This window comes from Leucopleurus acutus (genome assembly GCF_964270905.1).
Source record: "Leucopleurus acutus genome assembly, chromosome: 15".
NCBI classification, from domain to species: Eukaryota; Metazoa; Chordata; class Mammalia; order Artiodactyla; family Delphinidae; genus Leucopleurus; species Leucopleurus acutus.
The window spans coordinates 67574916-67588740 of NC_139157.1; the positions used below are offsets into that span (position 1 = coordinate 67574916).

General features: G+C 38.2%; 1 protein-coding gene across 1 annotated transcript in view; it reads left to right on the forward strand.

The window, feature by feature from the left end:
* The window catches only part of RNGTT (RNA guanylyltransferase and 5'-phosphatase), a 218660-nt gene extending 205789 nt beyond the window's left edge, over window positions 1-12871 (forward strand). Inside the window, exons 15-16 of the mRNA XM_082855531.1 lie at window positions 8973-9096; window positions 10562-12871. Of these exons, the coding sequence (XP_082711657.1) occupies window positions 8973-9096; window positions 10562-10722 (285 nt within the window). The 3' untranslated portion in view covers window positions 10723-12871. The remainder of the gene's footprint in view (window positions 1-8972; window positions 9097-10561) is intronic.
* The last annotated feature ends 954 nt before the right edge of the window (window positions 12872-13825 follow it).

Consider the following 13825-nt stretch of genomic DNA (forward strand, 5'->3'; position numbering starts at 1 on the left):
TTCCATCACTTCCCCCCAAAATCCCACATGACACCCTGGTATAAGCGATCATTTCTCCCACTCCCAAACTCTGCAACCACTGTTCTGTTGTCTGTTCCTATAATTTTGCCTTTTTCTAGGGTATCATGTACATGGAATCACATAGTCTATGTAGCTTTTAAAATCTAGCTTCTTTAACTTAGCATACTGTATTTGAAATTCATCCATGGTATTCCATTTATCAATAGTTTATCAATAGTTCTTATTGCTGGGTAGTATTCCATTGCAAGGCTGTACCAACATTTGTTTTATCTCTTTACCAGTTGAAGGGCATTTGAGTTATTTCCAATTTGGGGTGATTATGAGCGGAACTACTGCAAACATTTGTATTCAGGTTTTTATGCAAATGTATGTTTTCATTTCTCTTGGGTAAATACTTAGGCGCGGGGTCGCTGGCTCTTTTGGTAAGTGTATGTTTAACTTTGGAAGACAGTTAAGAAACTGCTAAACTGTCTTCCAAAGTGGTTATAGTATTTTGCATTCCCACCAGCAATGTGTAAGAGTTCAGTTGCTTGGCATTGTTGTCAGCATTTGATACTTATTTTAGACAAGCTAACAGGTGCATAGTAGTGTCTTATTGTGATTTCAATTTGCATTTTCCTAATGATGTGTTGAGCATATTTTCATGTACTTATTTGCCATTCATATATCTTCTTTGGTGAAGTTTCTGTTCAGATTGTCCATTTTTAAATTGTGTTGTTTGTTTTCTTATTATTGAGTTTTAAGAGTTCTTTATGTAGTCTGGATACAAGTCTTTTGTCAGAAATGTTATTTACGAGTATTTTATCCTAATCTCTGTCTTGTCTTTTCATTCTTTTAACAGCATCTTTAGATGCAGAGCAGAATTTTATAGCTTTAGGTTTTTTGTTTAAGTGTACTTTCTGTTTTGAGTTAATTGTGTGTAAGGTGAAAGATATGGGTTGAGGTCCATCATTTTGCATGTGAATATCCAATTGTTCCAGCACCTTCTGGTGAGAAGACTCTTCTTTCTCCATTGTATTGCCTTTGTTCCTTTGTCAAATGTCAATTGACCTTATAATTGTGGATCTCTTTCTGGGCTGTCTGTTCTGTTCCACTGATGTATGTGTCTCTCTACTCACCCGATACCATACTGTCTTGATTTCTGTAGCTTTATATACTAAGCCTTGAAATCAGTTAGTGTCAGTTCTCCAACTTTGTTCTTTTTGTTTTGGCTGTTCTAGTGTCTTGGGCGTTCCCTATGAATATTAGAATTAGGTTGTCTATATATATAAAAATCCTTTTGGGATTTTGCTTATGATTATGTTGAATCTGTATAGTTAACATCTTAGCAATATTGAATCTTCCAGTTTGTGAGCATGATATATCTTTCCATTCATTTAGGTCCTCTTTGATATCTTTCTTTCATTGGTGTTTTGTAGTTGTCAGCATACAGATTTTGCATGTTTTTTTTTTTAAATACCTATTTTATGTTTTTGAATGTTACTATAAATGATACTCCTTAAATTTTAAATTTCCAACTATTCTTTGCTAATATATAGAAATACAATTGGTTTTAGTATATTAACCTTGCAACCTTGTTAAACTTACTAGTTCTAGGAGCATCTTCATAGATTCCATTTATGTAAGTGATCGTGTCTTATGTGAATATAGTCTTTTTTCTCCCTTTCCAACTGGCGTGTCTTTTATTTGTTTTTCTCTTAAGCAAAGGAATGATTTGATTGGATTTACATTTGTCAAAGACCAATCTGGCTGCACTGTAAAGAATTGATTGGGGCTTCCCTGGTGACGCAGTGGTTGAGAGTCCGCCTGCCGATGCAGGGGACACGGGTTCGTGCCCCGGTCTGGGAAGATCCCACATGCCGCGGAGCGGCTGGGCCCGTGAGCCATGGCCGCTGAGCCTGCGCGTCTGGAGCCTGTGCTCTGCAGCGGGAGAGGCCACAACAGTGAGAGGCCCACGTACCGCAAAAAAAAAAAATTGATTGGATGGGGAAAATGTAGAAGAAGAAACCAGTGTGGAAGCTGTTGCAGGAATCTGACAGACAGTGAGGGCTTGGGCTGTGATGATGGTAGTAAGAAAAGAGACAAATACTCAATGTATTTTGGAGATAGAACTGGTAATGCAGTGAATAGGAGGGAAGATAAAAGGGGAAGGGAGCAGAGGACACTAAAGCTTCTGTCACGAGGAACTGGGTGAACGGAGTTAATCATTTATTGAGATAGAGAAGATGAGTGAGGAATATATATGTTAGTGATCTAAGTCAATGAATGAACTTAACTTGATAGAAATTCTCCTCTGTACCCATCATCTAGTTTTTGTACCTCAAGCAAAGTTTTTCACTGCTCTGGTTGGTTTCCACTAAGTGCTAGATATAAGCCTACATATGGGTTTAGAGACTAGGATCTGGGGAAGGATGAATGAAAACGCTATGGGGCAGAGATTATCAAACTTTCTTGGTTCATGTTCCCTCATAGACATTTCTAATCCAAAAGAAATACCTAACAATTCCATTTATTAAGTGGATTGATCCAAACTACTTAATAAATGTTTATGTCCTAACAGCTTAGCATGTGTTATGGACTGCATAATTTCTTCTTTCTTTTTTTCTTTTCTTAGTTTAATCTGTCATTATATTAAATACTATACTCACAGAATTTTTTAAAACTCCACTTTATATTGTCACATCACACATTGTCTCAGTTCCAATATTTAAGGCAGGCGGGGGCATGGAACTCCTCCTACTTGAGCCACTACCCTGTGGCCCCCATAAAGCTTGTAGCAGTCTGCTATGCACACTGGCACAGTGGTCATCCTAAAACGGCCTTAGGATGGGAATTGCCTTTGTTTCTCTCCTGAGCTGGATGAACTCCCTTGATTCCACATCTTCCTCTTTGTTTTCATTGTTGCCCTCATGTTGATGAAACAAAACTTTGGTAATCTCCTAGAAAAGAATATGAAATACTAAAATTTTAAGAATTTGCGTGCATGAAAATGTTCTGCTGTCACTCTTGTTTCATATTTTGTCATGATATAGAATTTAAAGTTGGAATTTTTTTAAAAGAAACTTGAAAATGTAATTCCATTTAAGGACTGCGTAATTTCTTAAACCTTAGAATCAGATTATACACCACCAACCTCATTTACTTTCCACATTGATTTTGGTGATACTTGGTTTTTATCAATGACAATAACCACTGAATACTCAGCTTTGCAGAGATATGTTACCCAAAGGAATCTCATGTTGAAAATGTGAACTCCTGCCAACTAATAGTTTGCATGGTGTCCAACACGTGCCACTGTGTTTCCCGGGAAATTTAAAGTACCCCACAGTGCCTCTCTATAAGGTTGTCTCATTGCACAGTTTGGGAACTGTGGACTTAGGACCTTATTCCAAAACTTTTTGTTTTCTGTTTAAAGGTTTAGCTCTTCCTGTTGTTTTTGTATCTCTACATTAAAAACCAATCTCATGTTTATCATCTTTTATGAAACATAGTTTATTTTAGGAATTTTTTATTATTAAAAATTATGAAAGTTAAGCATGTATTATGTAGAAAGTTTGGACAATACAGCAGAACACAGAGAAGAAACTAAGTCATTCCTAACTCCACCATCTACCAATAACCAGTACTAACATGTTGTTGCTTTATCTGCCCAGTTATTTTATATGAAGATGTATTATATTTTGAATAATAACTATAACTAACTCTGATTTTATAAAAAGGTAATAATCTGTAGTTTAGTGGGGATTTCATACCCTGGAATTGTGACTCGTCTGTAATGACCTTTTGGGATAAATAAGACCGAGTTCTAGCTGCTTTCTTTTTTTTTTTTTTTTTGCGGTACGCGGGCCTCTCACTGTTGTGGCCTCTCCCGTCGCGGAGCACAGGCCCCGGACGCGCTGGCTCAGCGGCCATGGCTCATGGACCTAGCCGCTCCGCGGCATGTGGGATCTTCCCGGACCGGGGCACGAACCCGTGTCCCCTGCATCGGCAGGCAGACTCTCAACCACTGCGCCACCAGGGAAACCCAAGCTGCTTTCTTTTTATTGGCAACTTTCATTAGTTGAACTCAAGATTGGAGGGCTTGAAGACCCCACCATTCATGAGAGAGAGGCTTCCTGCTTCTGTTTCTAACCTAGCAAATGTGAAGTGTGTTATTTACACAGTAGTTCTTCATTATAAAGGTGCAAAAAACACAAATGGATTTTAGTGAAGGAACGTTTTTTGAAGTGATTAAGTCTAGCATATTTTTAAAAAGGGTAGCTTGTCAAGGGTTTTATTTTCTCTAGTAGATGGATGCACTTGCTAAAAATAATATATTAAGGCCCTACTATAAGGTAGTAGTTCTAGAAGATTGTCTAATAATTCAGGTTTAAGCTATTTGTATTGTCCTGACACCACAAGGAAAACTTTTATAATTCCATTTCATTTGTGATTTATTTGTTCTTTTATTTTCTCTGCCTTCATTCATAAGTACTAGACTTTGAAGTTGCATACGTGGAAACAAGATTTTTGTTTGAGTTCATCTACTTGAAATACATTTTAAAAATTCACCTTCTGTCACATTACAGAGTTAGAGCTTGAGTAGAATTTTAAATTCAGAAAAGAAAAAATGGTCAATGTAGTTTAGTTCCAGAAAGCAGTTCACAAAAGATGGGGTGGAAACTTCTAAGTGTATATATATATATATATACACATATATTCATATTTAGAGTCTCATTGTTACTCTTTGTCTGTCTCACACTCACTCCTCTTTCCCCCTCCCTCTCTTTTTTCTCAATAATTGAAAATTCTGACCAAAACAAGTGGTGTGTGTTAGTACTTTTTTAGCATAGTCTGGACTGTCGAAGAGTAATTTTTTTCTTGTAAAATCCTGGTAGAGGACCCCATGGCTGACTCTAGAGCTGAGGCAGAGAAAAGACAAGGTGAGCCTAGAGCAGTAGCTTTTATTGCCAGGGACTAAATGCTAAAAATGCATAAGTAAGTAAAAGTGGAAGCAAGTTAAAAGGACACAGGAGCCAACCTGAGAGAGTTCCCAGTGGCTGAAACTAGAACAATTTGAGCAAGAAAATAAATGACAATACTACTTTATCATAAGCCAAAGAATAAAATAAATACCCATGAGTTCTTACTGATACAAGTAAGCAAATAAATAAATGAGGGAGAAAGGCAAATCTTCCTTACAGAAGAAATCCAGATAATAAATGTAGAAGGAATGGAGAAAATAGAAAATTCCATTAGAACGCCACAGTAATAATTGCTGCAGGCAAGATTCATGGATGAATGCTAAAATTAATGAGCGAAACTTTAAGAAGAAAAGGGATGTTTGTCTAGCCTCAAAATCTCTCTCCCAGGAAATGTATTGATCTCTGTGGTGCTTTTAATAAATGTCCACAAATTCTTTGATACCCTTCCTTCCCGCAAGTGGCTTAATTCCCTTATCTCTGAGCAGGGCTAGACATAGTGCCTGGAACTAAGAGTATGGTAGCTTTGCAGTAGAGAAACCTGGCAGATACCATCTTCGCCAAGTGATCAGAGTTTGTTTACACCACCAGGAAGAAATCACGTTGATCTCATCTACCCCCTAGACATTACGCAATGAGAAGTGCGCTTTACCTCTCTGGCGTTCTTTTCCAAAATTCATAACCTCAGTCTAATCATGAGAAGACATCAGGAAATCCCAATTTGAGGAACATTCTACAAAATATCTCACTAGCACTCTTCAAGAGTGTCAAGGAAGGTCTGAGTAACTGTCACAGGTTGGAAGAGACTAAGCAGACATGACAACTAAGGAATGCAGTTTCCTAGATTGGATCCTGGAGCAGATAAAGACATTAGTGGAAAAACTGATGAAGTCTGAATCAAGTCTGTAGTTTAGCTGATTGTATTGTACCAATGTTAACTTCTCGCTTGGAGTTGATAAATGTAACATGATATGCGGAACATGAACATTAGAGAAAGTTGGGTAATGGGAATCCTGGAACTCTCTGTACTATCTTTACAACTTTTCTGTAGAGCTAAAATTGTTTCAAAATTAAAAGTTAAAAAACTCCCAGCTTACTGGTGTCTTTCTCAATCCAAGGATATTCGTTATTTTAAAGTGTCTCTAGAGCACATTAGTTCAGAGAAATCCCCCTCCCCTTCGTACAGTCTCTCTAGAAAAGAAAGATGAGCTCTTGATAACAAAACAGCTCTCACAGAGCAGGGACAATAAATTCTAGGGGCTTGTGCTCCACCATTAGAGATGGAAGCGCATCTCTGCCTGCTCTGAGCGGCATGGTTCAGCCAGCGCTGATGGTTCGCCTTTTGTGACTTGGTAGTGTGTCCAGCATTTAGGTTCCAAAAAGTATTCCTTTAAAAAAGTGCAACTGAGAGGAGCAACTGTGGTTCTGCCTGCCTCTGTCTTGGGCCCTTCGTTCCAAGTATTACCATTGACCTGCTAATCTAAAATCTTCAGAGGTACTAGATCTGGTTTCATCTGACTGTCTCTTAACATCGGATTATTGGTAGACTCAAATGGTATCAGAAGTGTGGTACTCAGAAAGATGGATACATGAAAACAATTTTTTCTTCAATATAAAATACATTGTATTTTCTTTTCTTTTCTTCCTTTTTTCCCCCAAAACAGTAGAATCTCAATCCAATGTAATTATGGGTACAGATGTGAAATCTTGATTTATAAATATTTTATTCTTACTACCTTCAAGCTCTCATTAACTCACAATAGGATAACAGAGCTGAGTATAAAAGGCCTAACCAGATCCTGTTTTAGTAAATAATAATAGGTGATGACTGAAGATGATTATTGTCTTAGTAACAAATTAGAATTTGGATACTAAAGTTGAACTCCTTCCCTGTATGCTAATCATTCTCTTCATCTGACCATTAGTGAAAACTGTCTTTAGTTTGTATACATATGGAAGATATTGTTTTATATCTTAAATCTATTTTATTACCTAAATACATTTATTAAAAGTTAAACATATTTTATTACCTACCCAAATTGAGTACCTTGCACTGTGTCTATCTTGGGAATATAACTGGTGTGATCAGTGAAGAACAATGTACTGTTCTTGAACATGGAAATACGTTTAGGTTAGTGGTAGGTGCATGCATTTTCTGGAAAGCCCTATTTCCCGGATTGTTAATGCGTACCCAGGTAGATACACAGATACTTAATAATACTGCCTAATCGCTGTAGTCAGATGGAGCAACACATAATTTATAGCAATTCTGAGACTAGAAACAGAAGAATGGTAAATATGTGATAAAGATGTACTACGATTGGTAGTCAGTAGAAGTGCAGACTGCACATTATTGATAGCAAGCCATTCTTGTAGATGTGTGTGATACAATTTTCTTGACGGGTATTTTCAAAGTGTACCTTTCCATGTCATCTTGGTATCTTTAGTAAATTTATTTGTACACTTAAAAAAAAAAGCAATGTTTCATTTCCTAATTTTATATATTCAATTAAGAACTTTAGTGGTTGTCTACTATGTGCCAGGCACTTTCATTTATTATTGCTCCAATGTCCCAGTGTATTAGAAACTCCTTTGCCCATTTTAGAAATTAGAAAATGGAGAATCTGGAAGGTTTAGAAACTTACCTGTTAGACCCTACTTATGGTATAACATAAGTGGTTACCTTACCTGAATAAGTTGCCTAACACTTGGATATAGATAATGTATCAGAAATAAAAGGAGGTAGATCCCTAGGAAGGGAGGGAGGGGAGTTGAGACTAGAATAATGAATATTTGAGAATAAATTTAGCAAGTTTGCTAAGTAAGTAGAGCATCACTTTCTTGGGCAGGTCTGATTCCAATACACTGAATGTATTGGTCCTGTCAGATTTGTTGAAAATGCAAATAGTCCAATCAAGTGTAACACTTGATTGGAAAAGGACTACAGGGATTGGAAAAGGGAAAAGGACTACAATTTGAAAGTTTTTATGGAGATATGCACTGCCTAATCTGTGAATTGAAAGCATCTTTTAAAAATTTGCTTCCCTTCGTATTCCTAGGTGGTAGTGAATATGTGGGTAGAAAAAGGAGAGCATTTCAAATAATTCTAATGAAGTTAACTGATTGCAATCTTCCGTATTGTGAGGAAAAGTTGTTAGCTGTGAAAGACGAGGACAGAATTAAAATATTAACCATGACTGGCATTTGATTTGAAACTGCGAAGATAAGCTTAGGTTCCTATTTATGAAAACCATCCTCACAGCCCGATGAAATATCTTTTCAAAGGTTCTGTAGTTGCCATGGATACTTGTTAGCGTTGATAGACTAAGTTGTAATCCATATGCAATCATCTGAGGTGAAGTAACTAAAAAACCTACCAGCTAATATCAAAGGTGGCTTCATCTCTAAATTCATACCGGTTTAGAGATGAAAAGGGTAAATAGCCTAAAGATTAGACTTTTAGTTAATTATCACTGCTTGAAAAGCAAAATAGTTAGGATGCACATTGCCTGAATCAGATCCTAATGTTTATTCTTTATGCGTAACTTTTTATCTTAACCAGTAAAGGGGATTTCTTAGATTCCGACATAGGAATTTAGATGGTGTGGTCTTTCTAAAGGTTGTTGAAACCTTCACAGATACTCAGTTTCTGAAAGCCAGAGGGACACAGACAATATCGAAGGCATTGGTCCCTATGGTAACGTATTTGCATTTGGCCCAGAAGTGGCTGGTTTCTCCTTAGCTTCTTTTAATTGCTATGTATTGACAACCGTTTTCACGACTATTTATAAGGTGTCAGATTGATGAGCAAGTGTACAAGGGAGGGCGCACCACATCCTTGGGCTTGATTAGATGCTTCGGATGACAAAGAGCTCTGTGTGAAGAGGCACCGAGGTGTTTTTGGCATTTCCCTAATGCGTCTGTCACGTAGTGCAGGCAAGAAGCCTGTCAGATGATTTAAATATTTTCCTCAATTCTCTTTTAAAACAGGTGACAAAAGAGCTAAAACAGTATGACAACAAAATTATAGAATGCAAATTCGAGAACAACAGCTGGGTCTTTATGAGACAGAGAACAGACAAAAGTTTCCCTAATGCCTACAACACTGCCATGGGTGAGTGTGACACCCTCCCAGTGGAGGTTACATGAACCACCCCCCCCAAAAAAACAAAAAAAACCCACAACAACACACAAGAGCTGAAGTGTTAGAACCAAACTGTGCTGCCTTTTGTGGTTCAGCTTTGGGGGCAGAAGGCCGTGTGGACCGCGGAGGGCTCGTGGCAGGTCTGTGCCCCGCGTGGCTCCTGTCCTCCCTCACCTGTGGGCTGCTGCGGGCACCCAGGAGAGGGGTTAAAGGGCAGGAAATCGGGCTGCGGACAGGATGAATTTGTTGAATGACAGCCACAACAAAAGCCATGGTAATTGCAGATCCATTCAAAATGCTGAAGCCATCGTCTGCCAGATGGCAAAAGATGGCATGAGCAGGGGAAATGTAATTTCCAGCTCCTAAGATAGTTTTACAAACAATGAAGAACAAAGTCAATGAAAACCTTAAAAAACATAAAATAAAAAAAAAAGAAACGTAAAACCTGCTATGCTGTCCTTCAGGGTGTGCTCTGGGTACAATGTGAGTGCTTTGGGAATTCAGAGTAGTGAGGGTCTTTCATGGGAAACAGCACATATTAATTAGGTCTCTAAGGTGTAAACTACTACTGGCAGCAATTCTGGGTTGCTGTTTTTAGTGGAACTGAAAGAAAAAGACAGATAAAAACCAAAAATAAAGGTTAATAGGATTATGCACTTTGAGTGCTCAGTCAGTGATGATGATGATCGTATGATAAGCTTATGAGATAATACAGAAATTGCCACTTTGAGTTTTGTGGCTTAAAAGTTACTGTTGTACATTCGAAGGTTCTTGTTGGAACTAACGTCTGTGTTCAGACAGGATGCGTTAATTTGGAAAAGAGGAGTAATTAAGCCCGTGTTGTTTTCCTAAAACCAAGTGGGTAAATACAATTTTGATCACATAGGGAAAGGTGCTTTCTTTAATAGTCATTTTGTTGTAATACCTTACTTCAAGCAAGTTACTAAAATAAAGAATAATATGCTCTGCCAGCTACACTGCAGCCTCCCCGTTCGGCGGGCACGGTGGCTGGTGCCGTACACATGCCTCAGTGTGCGCTTCTCTCTGAGAGAGAGAAAGGCTGGAGGACTAGAGCGCGCACTTCCTTTAGAAACTGTGCTTGAATATGGACCCTAGTGTGACGCACTGGGCGAGATCAATATCCTATACAAACTGTTAGGAGGGATCAAAAACTGTAGTGAAGACAGGCTTAAACCCAAATACTTAAAGTTTGGGTCTAGAATTAATAGTAAAGAGCAGCCACCAGAAATGCACTCATTTCGGGGGTGGGTGAGGGAGGAGCACAGTTGAAGCCACAGCAAGTCGCCCACGTTGGGAAGATGGAAAGTTTTAGTGTGTTGGGACGGAAACGTCTCCCCATGTCCTCATCTCCCTGGGGCGAGTAAGCCGCCTCCATGAACCCTCACACGAGACTCACGTCTCCCTTTGTCCACAGCCGTGTGCAACAGCATCTCAAACCCTGTCACCAAGGAGATGCTGTTTGAGTTCATCAACAGATGTGCGGCAGCTTCTCAAGGACAGAAGCGAAAGCATCATCATCTGGACCCAGACACGGAGTTCATGCCTCCACCACCTCCCAAAAGACGTTTGATTTAAAGACCTGCCTCTGACTTCAGGATTGAGAGGAAAGATGAGTGAGGAAAAGTGCTGTTGCCCCATTTTCTTTGCGACCAGAGAAATTCAAAACAGAGTGTGGCTTGATGTTGATACACATTTGACTTTAAAAAAAAGAAGAAGAAAGTATTGTAGCCAGCCTGTAAATACTTGATGCATTTGTTTCCTCAGTGCTACAGTACATCATGGACTTAAACATTTTGTTTATATCTGGTAAACTCAGCCTTACCTTGTGGAATCTGAAGACTGAAATATCCAAAGGTTTAAATGAGATCGAAATCAGTGAAAAAGAGGCCTTGTTTATATACGGATAACTTCCACTTTAATTTATAAAGTTAGCAATCTAGAACTGTGAGCGCCTAGAACACTGTATTTTTTAGAAGTTGTATTTCAACTATGATAGATTTTCCTTTTAAAACATTTAGACAATGGCATTAAATATTCTTGCTATTATTTATCATGGATTTCCTACATTTCTGAAATTCTTGTATTCAAAACCAAATGACAAAGTTGTTAAATATTGTGCTATATTAAAGAACTTGGTCTGGCTTATATCATTTTAAGAAGTTGTTTTGGAAATGGAAAAGTAAAAAAGTAAAGCTCCAATTTTGTTAATTTCATCCTTTCTAAAGGAGGTATATTGAATCTTTTCATCGTCTCTTTCTGTTGTTTGAACTGCAGTATCAGCTATCCAATGCATCCACTCTGGCAGTGGTACCGAGTTACTTCATAGAACTTAGAGACACACCACCCGGTCCTGTGTGTGTTGTTCTCCTGGGAGACTTTTGTTCTCTTTCTTTTTTTTGGTTTTAACGCCAGGGCTACTTCTGCTGTACCTCAGTGGTAGCACATTGTAAATTACGTTAAAACACACAACTCACTGTGATGATGGGAGTGATATCAGATACAGACAGTGTTGTATTTGTTCCCTTGCACCAAACAGCAAAGGAAATGCCAGCTGACTCCTTTAATTAGAAGGTAATGTCAGTGGAAGAGAATGCTGTCACTAGAAAATGCTCTCCCACTGCTTGATAAATGCAGAGGCAAAGACTAGACATCTGTAGGAACTAAACATCAAGGAAGCCAAGACATTTATTTTCAAAGCCAGAATTCTCTCATCTTCTATTCTGGGAATGCTATTTCAGTTGTACATCTGAATTTAAAAAAACAAAAAACAAAAAACAAAAAACACATTTACTGATAGATAATGGATTTAAAGAGTGGCTAATTGGTCACATGCCATTGTTGGGAAACTGTGTTCTGATTGGTTTGTGAAGGAACTCTTGAAAATTAGCCTACTAGAAGCTAATGTATTTATTTTTAGAGGTACAGGTTTTAAGTATGTGTATTTAAACAAATTTTCATGATCTGAATTTTATATATGTATATGCATATATATGTGAGTATATGCAGCAGTGTATATTCTTCTGCTAATACAGTGAGAAACCCAAACAGGTCACGTAGTAGATTGAATATCTGATAGGATTTCTATATCAAATAGCACAGATGAACCAAACATGTATTTATATTCACCCGAGTTTTAATGTTTTTAAACAAAGTTTCTTCCTGCAGTGCTTTTCTATATGAAATACTAGAGTCATGCTTGGGCTTCTTCCTTTATTGTTCCCAAGTTACGTAATGTATAGTGAATTTATTCAAAATGCCATTTTAGTGTTTCTTTCCTAGAGTACTTTTGTGCGTTTGAGCACAACAGGGATTAAAACATCTGACTGCCGCACTAACTATTGAAAAATGGAAATTGGTCAAGGTTTCATGGTATCTTGTACAAAGCAGATCTAAAAAAAACGCCTATGCAACTCCAAATAGTCCGACGCCTGCTCCACCAGGATTGGTGGCTCTTTTCACAAGGTGCATTGCTTTCTTCCAAACCCGTGTAAACGCAGAAGGCTCTTGCAGATGTAAGAGCAAGCTTTTGTCAGCAGTCTTTAATGGAGTTAAAATGTTTATGGTAATTGTAACCTTTTAAATGAGTTACGTGAAAAGAGCATCTCATTTTTAATACACCCAGATATTTTCTCCTTGCATTTGTGCATTTGTGCATTTTCCAGGACTTTATTTTCTTAATTTATCTTTTCCTTTCAATTGTAGTGAAATATAATAAGTAGATCACATTTAGCCCCTGAACACATTACCATCTGCAGTGTCATAAAAAGTCATCTGGGAAGTCGGGGTGGGGGGTGGCGGTGGAAGTCTGGAGTCAGGATTTGGGACGTCATGAAGGAAACACTTTCTTTCTCAGCCCACTTCATAATAACTGTTTTCTGACACTGAAGTTTTGTAGATGAGGATAAGAAAACTTTACTTTCCTGAGCTACGATATATAACTTTGCTTTGTGTTTGGAAAAGATGTGGAAGACTCGGCTGCCTGGCTGGTTACATTTGCTTTCCATGAAATGCTCAGAAAATGTCAGGACATTCCTTCTCTTAATTGTGTGTCAGTGCAGTATTGTAATGAAACTACTGATTTAAAATAATAGAAAGTGTATCTACTTTGTTTTCCTGGTGGTGCCTTTGTGTCCCTTTATATAACCAACGCACTCGTGTCCCTTTTATTGTTGGCATCAGATCCTGCTGCTGTCCACCATACCCATCAAAATCCACCTGGTTTTGTTGCATTCTAGAGATTAACATGAAGACTTGGAAAATCTTCTGTTTTCCTTCCTGAGAAACCGAGAAACTTGGAAGTTAAGAATCAAATACTTCCAGATGGAGAAAACTAATGTGGTAGAGAAAACCCCGGGGCTCAACCCAAAGACCAAGTCTAGGCTCTGCCTCTCATTGCTTCTCTGTCCTCTCTAGAACTTGTTTCTCCCCGCCCCCATCTATAAGATGCCAAGATTGGATCAGATGATCAAAAAGAAGCTTTTCAGTCTGACATGATTCTTGTGTAAAAACCAGTGCTTTGTAAACATCCTGTATTCACAATAATAGCAATATGACCATTATGGAATAGTCTCCAAGCCCAAAGATGCCACAACCACTCTGTGCAGGGAGGTACCGTCATCAGCCTCATTTGTAGCTGAGGAAGCTCTGACCCAAGGTAACATAGCTAGTTAGTTGTGAG